This window comes from Eleutherodactylus coqui, chromosome 6 (assembly GCF_035609145.1).
Source record: "Eleutherodactylus coqui strain aEleCoq1 chromosome 6, aEleCoq1.hap1, whole genome shotgun sequence".
Classification (NCBI taxonomy): domain Eukaryota; kingdom Metazoa; phylum Chordata; class Amphibia; order Anura; family Eleutherodactylidae; genus Eleutherodactylus; species Eleutherodactylus coqui.
In genome coordinates this window covers 242502979-242519129 of record NC_089842.1, presented here as the reverse complement: position 1 = coordinate 242519129, position 16151 = coordinate 242502979, and the positions used below count along the sequence as shown (strand labels likewise).

The window sequence follows — 16151 nt, the reverse complement described above, 5'->3', positions numbered from 1 at the left end:
CGTTTCATTATATACATATCACAATTTTTTGAAGTTTTTGCTGCTCTATTTTTCCTGGTTTTCTAATTCGATCACTAAACTTTTTTATTTGCAGAAGTCATCTCAGTTTACTATGAACTATGTTCACTTGTAGCGTAAACACAAGCTGACTATCCTCCAAAGATCAGCTGCTGATTTAGCACTATTAATGCCAGCATCTTATCTGCTTTAGCCCAGTCTGAATGATGTGTTTATTGCTGCCATTTATAAATAAAAAAGATCCTAAAACTTAAATTTCTCAATAAATTCAGTTTAGTTTCTACTCTTTGTTTGGAACATAGGAGTTTTATTCTTGAGATTGGTGGTGGTCTTAGTGATGAGACTCCAACTGCTCATCAAATTATCTCCTAACCTATGGATAGATGGAACAATACAGCTGTTACAAAACTTGGACCGCAATGCATTCCAAAGACACTCACATGACAAGTCAGGTGACTAGGAAACCACTCCCATTATGAAACCCGCCCCGTAGACTACGGATTAAGCGCCCCGCAATGTAAGTGACTGCTATATATATGGATCTGTGTAAAATGCATGTATTAGCTTGAGAAAGACAAATCTTCATCGAAATGCGTAGCTATAATAAAAGGAATCTTCTTTCACGGCGCGGGTAACTTTTTCTTTTCACAACCTAACCTATGGATAGGGGATAACTTGTAATTGTGGTACAACCCTTTTAATTGCTAATGACAGTATTTATGATATACCGTGTTATGCAATAGACTTGTGACTCTGTACTCTAAACTCATCTAACCTCTTCTTGCTGATTCCATGTTGGATTGTTGCCCTGTACCTGATCATATATAAATACTGAGGGACACAGTGCAGTCAGAGCTGTAATCACCAGGATGGCTCTGAATATTGCTGCAACGCTTCTCCTGGCTACTGGAGTCACTCTCCTAATTTACCTAATTAAATGGTGGTATAGGGTCAAACAGAAGAACCTACCACCAGGACCTATACCTCTGCCCGGCTTGGGGAATTTCTTTCAGATCAGCACCTCAGAATTACCGCAGTCGTTAGTTAAGGTAGGTACACTTACCTGTACTATAATCCTTATTAGGAGGCTAAATAAATATATGGCGCGAGTTTAAAGCCCCAGCAATCCAGCAGAAGCAGGACTGGTGCTTGGCTGCCTACTGACAGCTGAGTGCTTACTATGAGCGGAGAAACTTCTGTTCCTGGCTGTTTTACCTTTTTCATGCCCCTAACAATAGCAGTTGCGGCATGGAAGACGGTAACAGGGAGGAACAGAATTTTTTCGCAATGTGATAGCAAGGTGCTGATAGGGTAAGATGCCTGCTGTCATGGTAACCTATCAGAATGTGCCTTCGACAGAGTTTGATTGGCTAAAAGCATATGCATAGAATAAAAAGTACATGCATAACATACCGCATTACAGAAGTAATGCAGCGTACTATCCTAGCAATCAAACAATTTTACCTTCAAGTCTTTTTGAGGGACTTAAAAACAGTGTGAAAAGAAAGTTCAATAAAGTTTATATTAAAAAAATCCCTGCACATTTGAAAAAAGTCCCCCATTAAATAATTATTAAATAAAAAAATACATAGAATTAGGTACTGTCTTACTCGTAAAGACCTGAGCAATTACAATATTTAGCTGGTTATCCCACATGGTCCTTCACAGTATAGACAACTTAAAAGTATAACAATATTTTTTGATAAAATATTAAAACTTTGGGCTAAAAAGGACAAACTCACATATAACTGTATGGTGGGATTCACCCAAGAGAATATATTGACTGTACAGTAAATGTCACACCACCAAATGTATATTACAGAAATCACTCATGCTCCCTCCACATGTTTAAATATGGTCAGTTAGTGGCCATCATTAAAAATCTGGACACACAATACCCCAGTAGGATCCAAGTAGGGACTCCAAGACCAACGTCTGAAGGTGGCTCCCTTAGGTTGAGGACGAGCTCACCCCCCTTATAGATCCCGGGGTATTGGGGAAAAAGGTAAGCATTTGTTTCATAAATATAAATGAAGCTAAATGCTTGTTCAGACAGTGGGGAAATGAAGGTAATTAGCACCAATGTCTACCTCTTATATCCATTGACGGATCAATGCATAAAGATGCAGAGTTGTCAGAAGGCTATGTAGAGTTTAGCATAATGGCAGAGCCTGACAGATTCTGTGGTTCATAAATATATCGGTTATTCTGATTTATTAGTGATTCAGAGTAATTGGCGGTTCTATGGGTTTTCCTCACAACCACAATAAATTCCAAAATTTCTTAGGCTGCCTCCATATATCATATTATTAGAGATGAGCGAGCATACTCGTCCGAGCTTGATGCTCGCTCGAGTATTTGGGTGTTCGAGATGCTCGTTACTCGAGACGAGCACCACGCGGTACTCGTCTCGATTAAACGAGCACTGACCATTGAATTCAATGGAGCCGGCAATACAGCCGGCTCCATTGAAAGCAATGGGCTGCCGGCGATCGCGGGATGAATTGTCAGGAAGGGCTTAAATATATAAGCCCTTCCCTGCAATTCATCCAGAAATGTGTAAAAATAAAAAAAATATATATACTCACCTGGTCCCGGCAGACGGAGTTCAGCGCGGCCGGCCTGCAGTGGGTGTGAAGGGGGTGTGAGTCAGACATGCCCCTGATTGGCTCAGTGCTGAGCCAATCAGAGGCAGGTCTCACACCCATTCATGAATTCATGAATGGGTGAGTGAATGCTGCCTCTGATTGGCTCAGCACAGCTCTCAGCTGAATGACAGCAGTTCAGCACCACAGTGCAGGGGACAGCAGGAGAAGACGCGGCTGTGCCCCGGCAGCTGAAGGGAGGTGAGTATCTATTTTTTTTGTTTTTTAAATCCCTTTTAATTCATTTCCAGGGAATGGCTTATATGTAAAGCCCTTCCCTGAAAAAGAATCCAGGTGTGCCAGCGGACCATTGTCTTCAATGGAGTCGCCGGCAGCAGCAGCAGCTCCATTGAAGAGAATGCCTGCATTTTTATTCTTTTTTACACTAAAATCTTTCTTTTTCAGGTAAGGGCTTATATATTTAAGCCCTTCCCGAAAATTCATCCCGCGATCACCGGCAGCCCATTGCTTTCAATGGAGCCGGCTGTATTGCCGGCTCCATTGAATTCAATGGGCTAACATCGTTCTTCTCTGCCACAGCTGTTACAGCTGTGGCAGAGGAGAACGATCGCTATGCTGACAGTGCGGGGGGCGGGGGATCTCACTCTTGCCACTATTGTGGCTTAATAGTGAGACCTCGGAGTCCGAAATGCAGCCCTGCATGTTGCTCCTCGCCTGCCCTATCCATTTCTGTGTTTTTTACATGACTTTGGTGATTTGCTAAGATTTTCACAAATGAAAACCTTAGCGGAGCACCAGTCATATACAAAAATGCTCGGGTCGCCCATTGACTTCAATGGGGTTCGTTACTCGAAACGAACCCTCGAGCATCACTGAAAGTTCGACTCGAGTAACGAGCACTCGAGCATTTTGGTGCTCGCTCATCTCTACATATTATGGTCAAATAGTTGCCATAGATGACAACTAGACACATAGTGCCCCTGAGCTGGTGGAAGTACTTGGAGTTGAATAATAAGTAGTTATGGTGCAAAGTAAATTCAAGGAAATCAAGGATAAACCCATTGTATACTGCAAAATGTGAACCCCCTCTGTTGTAAAAAGTAACTCACAGCCTGAAGTCTACCTGTGTGTGGGATGGAGCTATACAGAGCTTCTACATCAATCATGGCCAGAATAGTCTCAGAGCCCACCATTATACCATCCAGTAGTCTTAGCATGACCATAGCGTCACATACATGTGATCTCAGTGATGTGACAAAAAAATCTGAGGATCTTATCTATATAGATGCTTAGATCCTGGGTAAGGTTGTTAACTCCAGAAACAATAGGTCTACCTTTTAAGGAGCTTGAGCTCTTATGCACCTTAGAAAGTGTGTAAAATGTGGCAACGGTGGGAGTAGAAGGAAGTATAAATCTAATCATCCCCATATCTAGAGCTTTTGTCAGGAGTTCCTTAAGAGATTTTAAAAGGGGAATTGTGGGAGCATTTTTCAAGACAGAGTAAGTCAAGTCTTCATTCAGCAGATGGGAACACATTTCAATATATTGTTCTCTTTCCATAACTACGTTTCCCCCTTTGTCTACTGGTTTTATAATAAGTGAATCATTAGATTCAAGAGCTTGTAATGTCCTTCAAATCCTTCATAACCCTTTTTTCAAATAGATCCAACTCGGGACAACAGAAGGATGGAGGGTTTGAAGTATTAGGAGGCTTTAAATCAGTAAAGGGACCATGGCTTGGTGGGTGAAGAGATTCCTCTTTGAGATCTTGAAGGGTTTGTAGTGTAGAGTATCAGTAGATTGAAGACCCAAATCGTGTGTAGTTTCCCTATTTTTCAAGGCAAAAACCTTTTTTCACGTAATTCTCCGCACGAAGAGGGAGATGTCCTTCGTCCATGCAAACGAATCAAAGCGGGTCATGGGAAAAAAGGACTGGTCACTCAAAAAGGTGGATGCTGGTCTCATCTTGTTCTCAAAAAATATTGCGAGATTGGTTGCCCTAAAAAACGCTGTTAGGTGAACTCCAGCCCCGCCCTTGGTTACAAGATATTAGACGTCCTCGTTAATGAACCCCGAAGCAGAGAATCTATACACGCTCTGTTAGGCTCTACCATCACACTAAACTCTACATAGCCTTCTGACAACTCTGCACCCTTATGCATTGATTCGTCAGCTTGCATAAGAGGGGACATTGGTGTCAACCACTACTATCTCACCTCTGTCTGAACCAGCATTTAGCTTCATTTATTTCTAAGAAGCAAGTGCCCATCTCCTTTGTCATTACCCTGAGTGCTACAAGGAAAGGGATCTCTTTCTCAATTCAAAGGAGTCACTCCTGGACACCGTTCCTGGAGTCCTCACTTTGATTTGACTGGGGTATTATGTGTCTAGTTGTCATCTATGGCAACTATCTGACCATAGTGTAATATGTGGAGGCAGCCTAAGAAATGTTTGTAATTAATTCTGGTGATGAGGAAAACCCATAGAACCGCCAATTACTGTGAATTGCTAATAAATCAGAATAACCGATATATTTATGAATCATAGAATCTATCAGGCTCGTCAATTATACCAAGATCTACATAGCCTTCTGACAACTCTGCATCTTTATGCATTGATCTGTCAATGGGTATAAGAGGTAGACATTGGTGCTAATTACCTTCATTTCCCCACTGTCTGAACAAGCATTTAGCTTCATTTATATTTATGAAACAAACGCTTACCTTTTTCCCCAATACCCCGAGATCTATAAGGGGGGTGAGCTCGTCCTCAACCTAAGGGAGCCACCTTCAGACCTTGGTCTTGGAGTCCATACTTAGATCCTACTGGGGTATTGTGTGTCCAGATTTTTAATGATGGCCACTATCTTGGTGCAAAATGGTACCAATTAAAACTACAGGTTGTCTCACCAAATAGTCCTTATAGCTCTTTATATGAAGGAGTTAAAAATGTTCTGGATCTTGTAATGTGGCAACAGAGGAATAATTTTATTTTATAAGTTCTTTGGTCCCTAATGGTGTGCACACCTAACGTTGGGATCCCTCTTACATGCCCTTTGGTGGGAGGTACAACCTCAACCGACTCTGCCTTTCTAAAATCAGAAAGCATGACTGTCGACGCATCTGATACTCCAGGCAGCTGGGTGCTTGTCCATGAGCCTGATCATCTTGTTCACAGGAACCCCTTTCTCAGCACTGCAGGGAGCCCAATCTACACCTCCAGCAGGGGGATGTGGCCTCACATGTGGCACATTCCACACTATCTCCCGAAATGACACCCACTAGTTGCTTTTAATAGGTCCCTCCTATCAGTCCTGAGTGGAGGATGTGCTGACCACTCTTGATGAATAGCCCGTGGAACAAAGGGGGAATGTTTTAAGTCCGATGCTCTGTGTACTTGTGGGTGTAGCCTATACCTTGTATTCTTCAGGGGAGGGAGCAGAAACTCCCCCACTAGCTCACAAGTCGATTCAAAAGGAATGGGAAATATAAACGAAGGTCTTCTACTTCTTTCTGCTTGATTCACATCCAACTTTGGTTCAAAAAACTGGATTAAAAACAGTTGTGTGTTTTTTAATTGGTGTTTCATATCCCTTAATCATGTTTTCCTGTTTCTGTAGCTGAGTGAGACATATGGACCCGTCTATACCATCTACATAGCCAACCTTCGGACGATAGTACTGACTGGGTACGACGCTGTGAAGGAAGCGCTGGTGGATCGCAGTGATGCATTTAGTGATAGGGGAGACACAGGAGCAGCAGAATTTTTTAATAAGGGTTTTGGTAAGTCACTTAAGTGAATGAATAAGATGACAATAAATGGATACTTTGCTGTGATTTCAATATGTATTATTCTAGAATGTTCTATACGGATCATAAATGTCTGCTAATATCTAGAATGATTGAAATGTGTAGGAAGACATTAGTAAAATGAGTCTATAGATTTTTTGTGCAGTGAATGCTTTTTTTCAGGCTTCCTATAACACAGTTATCAGTTTAGATGCTTTTTCACTGTTCCTTTAGCTATCAGCTAAGTCCTTATTTAGGATTCTTTCACACGAGTGTCTTTTGACAAAATAATGGCGCCTATTAGAACCAATAGTTTCCGGTGGCTACATGTACAAGGAGGCATTTTATCGGCGCCCAAAAAGCGCTTTTCCACAAAAAAAAAAATGGACCTAAGTGACTGAAATACAGTAATTAACCCCTTAAGAACATGGCCATTTTGGGCTTAAGGACACAACGATTTGTGGCGAATTTTCATCTCCATTTTTCAAAAGTCATAACTTTTTTACTTATAAGGGCTTGTTTCTTGCGTGGTGAACTGTAGTTTTTAATGGTGCCATGTTTGGGTACAGAGACTATATTGTAAAACTTTTATTATTTTTTATTAGAGATGAGCGAACGTACTCCTTTCGAGTAATTACTCGATCGAGCACTGCGATTTTTGAGTACTTCCGTACTCGGGTGAAAAGATTCGGGGGGGGTGCCGGGGGGCGGGGGGAGGCGTGGCGGAGTGGGGGGTAGCAGCGGGGAACAGAGGGGAGCGCTCTCTCTCTCCCTCTCCCCCCCCCCCCTGCGGCAACCCCCCACTCACCCACGGCGCCCCCCGAATCTTTTTGCCCGAGTACGGAAGTACTCGAAAATCGTGGTGCTCGGGTGAAAAAGGGGCGTGGCCGAGTAGGTTCGCTCATCTCTATTTTTTATGTGATAACAGGGAGAGAAAACGCATCAATTCTGCCAAAGATTTTTTTTTTCTTTTTTTTACAGCGGTAATCATGCAGCATAAATGACACATTCCATTTTTTCTGCAGGCCAGTACGATTACAATGATACCAAAATTCTTCCTTTTTTTTAGGTTTTTCCACTTCTCTGCAATAGAAAACCCTTTTTTTCAATTTTTTTTTCTTTCTAAATCGCTGCATTCAAAGTCTTGTAACTTTTTTATTTTTCTATGTACGGAGCTCTGTGAGGGCCTATTTTTTGTGAGACGAGCTGTGGTTTTTATTGGTACCATTTTGGGGTACATACGGCTTTTTTGATCACTTTTATTGAGCTTTTAGGTATTTTTTTAGCGTTTTTTTAATGCGGTTTTCCGTGAAGAATAAAAAGCATTTGCAACTTATTGTACATGTCGTTACGGACGCGACAATTTCAAATATGTGGGATTTTTATTTTTTTTACCCTTTTTTATGCTAATATGAGAAAAAGCACAGAAAAGGATTTTTTTTACATTTTTCATTTTTGTACATTTTTATTGTCTTATTTTTTACAATATTTGTGTCCCTCTGGGGGACTTACAGCACAGCACTGAACGCCGGTATCTGGCATCCTGTTGCCATCACAACCAGCCGGGCTGTCTGCGATTACATTGCGAGAGTTTGGCATCTTCACAGAGGGAGCACACTCCCTCTGTGAACCCTTCCCATGCCACGATCTACATAGATCACGGCAGGGAAGGGGTTAACAGCGGGAAACGCATCTCCGATTCAGCCCCGCTATCATTGACAGCCGGCTCCTGCTGCCGGATAGCGCGAGATCTCTTATGATCTCGCGCTATCCCCAGGACGTAAGTTCACGCCCTGTTGCGGGAAGTACCCTGCTGCCAGGATGTAAACTTATTTCCTGGAGCGGGAAGGGGTTAAAATCTTCTGATTCGTGAAAAGAAAGGATTTGACCTATTTCTGGTGCTCCCTGTGCAGGAGTGTCCATAAACTCCTATGGGAGATTACGCAAGCCGTCCAGCAAATGGAGAATGAGGAATTCCCTGTAGTGGGGTGAGAAGGGCTACCCTGCAGGGGGTAACTACACTGACTGTCATTATGCCTTTTAATTTCAATCACTTTTTATTTAAGCAGCATTACATAGTATCTGTGCTCTATCATACAGAATATTGGCTTAGACAGCACATTTTGTTTTTTAGAATTGCATTGCCGACATATTCACAAATATGAATAATAACATTTCGGGGGAAGGGAGAAATGTGGCGGGAGTGGAGGGGGGGGGGGCATGGGGTTAGGGACTCGGTATTTCTCGGTTCCTGTCCAGAAATCAGTTCTGATCGGATCTTTATCTGCCAGCATCTCAGCAGAGCGCCTCATAAACTTGCTTTACATTTGGGATTATTAAGTTTTTGGGTATAGAGAACTTGTTGAAGTTCTATAGGAGTAACCCCTTTTTTACCCAGTCTATCCAGGGTTGCCATGTTTCTTCAAAGCTGGCAATTCTATTTTGTCTTATAGCAAATAATTTTCCAAGTGCGCTATGCTCAGATATCATGTTAATAAGATTTTGTACTGTGGGGATTCTGGTGGATCTCCATTCCCTGACAATCAATAATTTGACACATAGTAGCACGAGTAATGAACTTTCTGTTCCGAGGGGGAAAGCTATTCCCAACATCAGAATTGCCGTTTGTGGTTTTAACTTTAGGGTAATACCCAATATATTATAAATAATTGCAGAAACTGAACTCCACAGAGACCTTACACAAGGGCCATCCCAAATGAGGTGTAGAAGGGATCCGTCTTCACCACAGCCCCTCCAGCAAGCTCCCTGGGTACCCGGGAACATCTGAGCCATTCTCAGTATAGTACCATCTCGTCAACACCTTTTGATGGACCTCTAGCAGTTTAGCACTTAATGTACATTTATAGACCCAATTGCAAGTTTTAGCCCAGTAGTTCAAGTCATGTGAAATCTGTAGATCTCTTTCCCAATTAAGAATGTGAACTTTTTTCTGTTTCTTTAGGTCTTCTGCCGCTTCCCCTATGTACTTCTCGTACCAATATTTTAATTGACTTTTGGGATTTTCCTTTGCATATAATAGGTTGTACAGGTATACGGGTAGTGTTAGTGAGAGATTGCTTTTAAGTGACAGATAGCTTTTTATCCTTAAAGGGGTTGTCCCAGCCGAAACGGGTTTTTTTTTTTTTAATAGCCCCCCCCGTTCGGCGCGAGACAAACCCGATGCAGGTGTTGAAAAAAAAAAACGGATAGTACTTACCCGAATCCCCGCGCTCCGGTGACTTCTTACTTACCTTGCGAAGATGGCCGCTGGGATCTTCACCCTCGGTGGACCGCAGGTCTTCTGTGCGGTCCATTGCCGATTCCAGCCTCCTGATTGGCTGGAATCGGCACGTGACGGGGCGGAGCTACGAGGAGCAGCTCTCCAGCGCGAGCAGCCCCATTCAACACGGAGAAGACCGGACTGCGCAAGCGCGTCTAATCGGGCGATTAGACGCTGAAAATTAGACGGCACCATGGAGACGAGGACGCCAGCAACGGAACAGGTAAGTGAATAACTTCTGTATGGCTCATAATTAATGCACAATGTACATTACAAAGGGCATTAATATGGCCATACAGAAGTGTATACCCCCACTTTGTTTCGCGGGACAACCCCTTTAAGTATTGAAAGAGATCCCCACTGGTTAATTTTTGCTCTTCACAAAGCTTGTCAAATGGGTTGATTTTTATAGTTTTCCTGGATGTCTGATAAAAATTTAATTCCCCTTTTACTCCAATTTTTAACTGATAAGTTAGGAATTAACCCTTTGCAATCCAATTTTGGATTCAGGGTTTCCTAGGGGGCTTTCTCTTTCTGCCATTATACAATGGCGCCATCTGTTGGCTAGAGCCAGTACTGCGGTATGGGACATGCTCGGGAGGCCCCCAACAACAGAGTGGCCAGTAATATACAGTAAGAATACCCTGCCGGACGTCATCCGACATCGGAGCTGTACAGCCTTCAATCAGATTGTCTTCACACGTCAGACAGTGGATTGGAAAGGGTTAAATATTCCAGAGTATCTATAGGTGGAGGTACTCGTTTTTTCGGAGTATGAGAGCCTGAAATTTTAAGTGTATACAACCATGTTTCTATTGAGGCTTTAATTGTTGGGCAGCTTGGTATATTAATATTCGGGTCAATTGAGGCTGCCAGCAAGATCGTGCGAAGGTTCCCAACTCCTGCTAAGTGTTTTTCTATTGATGGCCAACTGATGCCCTTTTGTGGGGCACACCAGGCTCTTCATTGTTGTGTTATAGTGGCTCTGTAGTATGCTATTAGGTTGGGGACTCCATACCGCCCCTTCCTCTGGAAGAATATAGTATAGATGCCGCCACTCTTGATTTCTTTCACTATCACTATCATAGTCCTAAAGATATATAACATTTTTGGTAGAATCATCATTTTATATAGCACTATTCTCCCTAGCCACGAGGGTTCTGTTCTATCAAATGTATCCAGGTCTTTCTGTAGCGAGTTGAGCAGGCGGTTAGGTTAGTTGCTGGCATGTTACTAAGAGGGAGAGGGAGTTTTAGCCCCAGATATGGGATAGCCCCTGTTTCCCACGAGAAGGGAGATTCTCTCTTAATGCATTCCTTCAGATTTTTTGGTACATTTATACCCAATATTTGGGATTTGTGGGCATTAATTTTGTAGTATGAAACTTGTCCAAAGTTGTTTATGATTCTCGAAATCGCTCTAAGGGAAGATATTGGGTGAGTCATAAGCAGCGCAACATCATCTGCAAATAGTCCTATTTTGTGTTGACGAAATGGTAGGGGGAAGCCTCTTATTTCCGGATCTGTTCTGATTTTCTCAGCGAATGGTTCCATTATTAAAACAAACAACAAGGGTGAGAGAGGGCAGCCCTGGCGTGTGCCATTTGGTAATTTGGAAGTAGCTAGATAGAGTGCCATTAACTAGTACTCTTGGCGATGGTGAAGAGTATAAGGCCTGGATAGCCCCAAGGATCTCTCCACGGAATCCAAACCTCTCCAATACAGCAAATGTGTATCCCCAATGGATCCATCCAACGTAAGGAGCAGAGAAGGTGTTTCCAGACCCCCCACCTCCCCCGCGCGCTTCAGCCAGCAGGTCTATTATTCTCATCGTTCCATCTGACGCTGTTGGCCTACACTGAAACCTACTTGATCACCGTGTACTAAAAGTGGGATCATGTTCATTAATCATTGGGCTAGGATTTTTGCGTATATCTTTGCATCACTGTTCAGCAAAGAAATTGGTCTGAAGTTTGCTGGGGATGGGGGGTCTTTGTCTGGTTTTGGGATTGTTACTATTGTGGCTTGGAGCATCTCCGCAGGTAGTGTTCCCTGTTTCCAAGCCTCGTTAAATATTTTAGTAAGATTTACGGCCAATTCTTTTCCAAAGAGCTGATAATATTCGTTAGAATACCCCTCCGTGCCGGGGCTTTGTCTTTTTTGACAGTGTTTATTATTTTGAGAGTCTCTTGCTTAGTGATTGGGGCGTTGAGTGTTTCTAGTTGGTTTTGACTAATTGTCGGGAGATTGATATTGCTCAGGAATTCCCGTGTGCTTTCCTCATTAGGTTGGGGTATTGAGTTTTCATCCTTTAAATTATAGAGCTTTGCATAGAACTTGTTGAAGGCCTCTGCTATGTCTTTTGGGTTACGAATGTTGCGATCAGAGCCTGGTACTTTAATAAATGGTATTTTAGATTTAACTCTTCTTTGTTTCACTCTACGAGCCATGTAGCTACTGAATTTGTTCTTGTAGGTGTAATAAGTGGTTTTGTAGGCCCGGAGTCGTTTTTTATGGTCTAGTGTAAAGTGATCTGTTATCTGTTGTCTCACATATAGTTGTTTATGGTGAGTAGTATCCGTCGGATTTCCCTGTACTAATAGTTCTAAGTTTTATACTTGTGATAAAAGTTTGGTTAGATGCTTAGTTTTTTCCTTCTTGTATTGGGATCCTTGTTGGATCATGAAACCCCTGATTACTGATTTGTGCGCATTCCATACCGTAAACGAGTTTATGTCGGGAGAGTCGTTAATTTTTAAGTATTCCTGGATAGCAGCACGTATTTGGCTTTTATAGGGGTCAACCTTCATTAAATAGGAGTTATTTCGCCAGACTTTTGGGGTGTGCACAAACTGCGACACTCCCAACGACAGAAAAACTGGGGCATGGTCTGATCAGGACGTGTTTCCAATCGTAGCTTTCTTTACTCTTGGAAGTAAAACGAAATCCACCAGAAACATCAATTCGCGTGAAAGTTCTATGTCTTGTGGAATAGAAGGAGTACTCTTTCGCATTTGCATTGATACATCTAAACGTATCATAGAGGTCCTCTTTGAGGAGCCATGGTGCTAATGTGGGAGTAACCGATCTTCCTTTACTATTTGAATCTAAAGCTCTGTCGGAAATTATATTGAGATCTCCCCATAATATAAGCTGACCCCTTTCTTAATTTTTCTCATCAATTTAAGACAACTTATCTGGGCGGTATTTGGTGCAGATACGTTGGCTAGCGTTATAGGGAAACCATTGATTTCACAAACAAATACAATATATCTGCCTTTTTCGTCTATTTCAGAATTAAATAGTTTGAAGCCAACACTATCTCTTACTGCTATCAGAACGCCTGCTTTTTTCTTTTCTGTGTTTGACATGAATATCTCTGGGAATCTAGGGTGGGAGAACTTGGGATGTTTCTCCTTTGTAAAGTGAGTCTCTTGCGTCTTTCCATAGGGAGGACCTCTTGTAAGGGGAGTTAAGTCCCTCTACATTTAAGGACATAAGCTTCGTGTTCATAATGCAAGTCTTTTCCAATGCTTTGGGTACACGTGTATAATTACCATCTTCAAGTAGCTCCGATTGACCTGGCAGGGAAATTCTCTCTCCAATCCGTCTTTGAATTTGGGGAAATTGACATAGGAAAAAAATGAACACCTAAACAGGTGGGGAGAGATAAACTTAGAGAACTTAAGACAGCAGCGACCTTCTCTGGACGCAGAGACGTCAGCAGAAGGACACCTTTCTGCTCTGGGGGGAAAATTGTCCAGCCATTGCAAGATCCCGGCTTTTCTCGCATCAGGCTTGAAGAGGACGTCTTAACTTGATAAACTTGTAACTTTAACTTCCTGTAAAGGAAATAGAGGAAATCCTGGTCGCGTGTTTATACTCAGCGGTTAAAAGGCTAAAAGGCAAGACAAAAATCTTGCCTAGTCATGTATCTTAGTGGATCACATGAGAGATGTTGCAAAATGGAACAAATCTGAAATATAAAGAATATTTTAAAGCTTGTACAATCAGCCAAAGAAATCCCTTTCCCCCTAGTAGCCCTAGCCAATATAATGGTAGCCACTATGGACAACAAAGGCTTAAATATGTAGATAAAGTTGGATTAACTTAATTTAGTAAATATTTAGTGGGGTTGTCCAGAATTAGTAAAACATGACTGCTTCCTTCTAGAAGAAGCACCACGCTTGTCCACACGTTATGTATGGTATTGCAGAATGACTTTGTTGAAGTGAATGGGGTTCAGATGAAATCTGAGACACAGTTTATGGACCGTATTGCTGGTGTGCAGTTTTTGTAGAAAAATCCTCATGTTTTTCTAGTCCTGAACCGAATGCTTGATCTTACAGGTGTCATTCAAAGCAATGGAGAACGGTGGAAAACCCTCCGTCGATTTTCTCTGACAACTTTGAGAAATTTTGGAATGGGAAAGAGGAGCATTGAAGAAAGAATCCAAGAAGAAGCCCGATGTCTCGTTGAGCTACTTATGAAGGACAAAAGTGGGTGGAGTTTCAAAAATATTTGTCTTATAGTCTCTGGCCGGATGTACATACTGACCATTATCAATGTGGACTCCCCATGAACATGCATGCTCCGGGGATCAAATTAAAGTGCATATTGATATCCAACATGCCAATTATTCTTTCTCCCATGATCCCCTGAAATCCACGGACAACATTATTGCTAAAGGGGTTTTAACACTACGAGCAAAAATTTTCAACAACCAGGCTCAGAGTAAAAGGAAACAAAAGCTTATGCTTTGGCCTCTGAGTGGTTCTCATGGCTTGGCGCCATCTTCCAGTTTGTACATCAGGCGGAAATCAGGGGATCCCTGTGGCTGCAGTGTTACTGTTCCAAACTCCTGGTATAATGACACCCAGGAAGAAAGCACTGATTCCGGGAGTTCAGACGGTGATTCTGCAGTCTCTAATATGTCGTATTGGTCACCTGACTGAACGTACAAACTGGGGGATAGCGTCAGGGCTGTGGATGCCGTTCAGTTGTGTCCTGAGGGGGCTGAAGAGAGGTTAGTATAGTCTACTTTTTGCCAGGCCCAGCTGTTAGAACTTTTTGGTTTGTAGTGATAAAATCCCTTTAATGTACAACCAGCCTTAGGAAGCTCACCTTACCCACCGACTATGTAATAATCTTAACCATGGGCCACATTTGTCCATTATCTGTGTTATATCCTAGATTTAAAACACCGACTGACCAATTCTTTATATTTTCGGACAGACACTCCAGTTAATCCAATCCATATATTGCGACTCGCTGTCTCCAATGTCATTTGCTCCGTTGTGTTTGGTGAACGATTTGACTATGAAGACCCAAAGTTCATGACCCTCTTGTCGTATGTGAACGATCTTATTTACATGTTGAACACCCGTTCGGGGCAGGTAAGTATTACAGAAGTATATAGGTGCAATGTAATTAACAAAAATGGAAGGGTTTAACTGCTTCTCGCAACTTCTGCTCACAAAGTTGAAGCAAAGCTGCCTGGTGCTCATTAGATACGCCCAGACCTGTCACATCCCATCCATACCAACTCGTAGGCGCTGCTTGTTGCACCGTAACAGATATAATATTTTTAATCTTGTAGAGTTCTCATCTTTTTTATTTTAGATGCATTGAGACAATTAAAAAAACATCTTTGTAAAGGTGGACATATCCTTTAACCCCTTAGTGACGGAGCTTTTTTGCTTTTTTCCATTTTTGTTTTTTCCTACTCCCTTTTAAAAAATCGTAGCTCCTTAATTTATCCATCGCCGTCGCTGTATGAGGGCTTGTTTTTTGCGGGACGAGTTGTATTTTTCAATGGTGCTATTTATTGTACCATATAATTTACTGAAAAACTTTTAAAAAATTCTTAGCGGAGAGAAATGGAAAAAAAACGACATTCCACCATCTTTCGGTGCTTCCTGTTTCTACGGCGCACAAACCAACAAAAACGACCTGATATTTTTATTCTCTGGGTCAGTACGATTACTACGATACCAAACTTATATAGTTTTTTTTTTTTGCTGTAGTACTTGTATTTTTTTTTAAAGATATTTACTTTTTTTCAATTATTTTCTGCGGTCATTTTGTGCGCGCAATAACTTTAAAATTTTTTCGTCGACATAGTTGTGCCAGGGCTCAACTTTTGCGGGATGTCCTGTAGTTTCCGATAGTATCAATTTGGAATACATACGACTTTTTGATCGCTTTTTATTGCATTTTTTCTGGAAGACAGGGTAACTAAAAAAGTGTATTTCTGGCGTTCTTTTTTTTTTTTTCGGACGACGTTCACCGTGCAGGAAAAATAATGCACTACTTTGATAGATCGGACTTTTATGGACGCGGCGATACCAAATACATAATAATTGATATGGCAAAAGGGGGGTGATTTAAACTTTTATAACTTTTTTTTTTTTACAATTTAAAAAACTTTATTGATCTTTTTTCTTACTTTACTTTGAAG

At 41.8% G+C, this 16151-nt stretch overlaps 1 protein-coding gene across 1 annotated transcript in view; it reads left to right on the top strand.

Moving 5' to 3' along the window:
* Positions 1-849: 849 nt before the first annotated feature.
* Positions 850-16151, top strand: part of LOC136633459 (cytochrome P450 2C8-like) — a 30038-nt gene continuing 14736 nt past the window's right edge. Inside the window, exons 1-4 of the mRNA XM_066609212.1 lie at positions 850-1067; positions 6244-6406; positions 14041-14190; positions 14927-15087. Of these exons, the coding sequence (XP_066465309.1) occupies positions 888-1067; positions 6244-6406; positions 14041-14190; positions 14927-15087 (654 nt within the window). The 5' untranslated portion in view covers positions 850-887. The remainder of the gene's footprint in view (positions 1068-6243; positions 6407-14040; positions 14191-14926; positions 15088-16151) is intronic.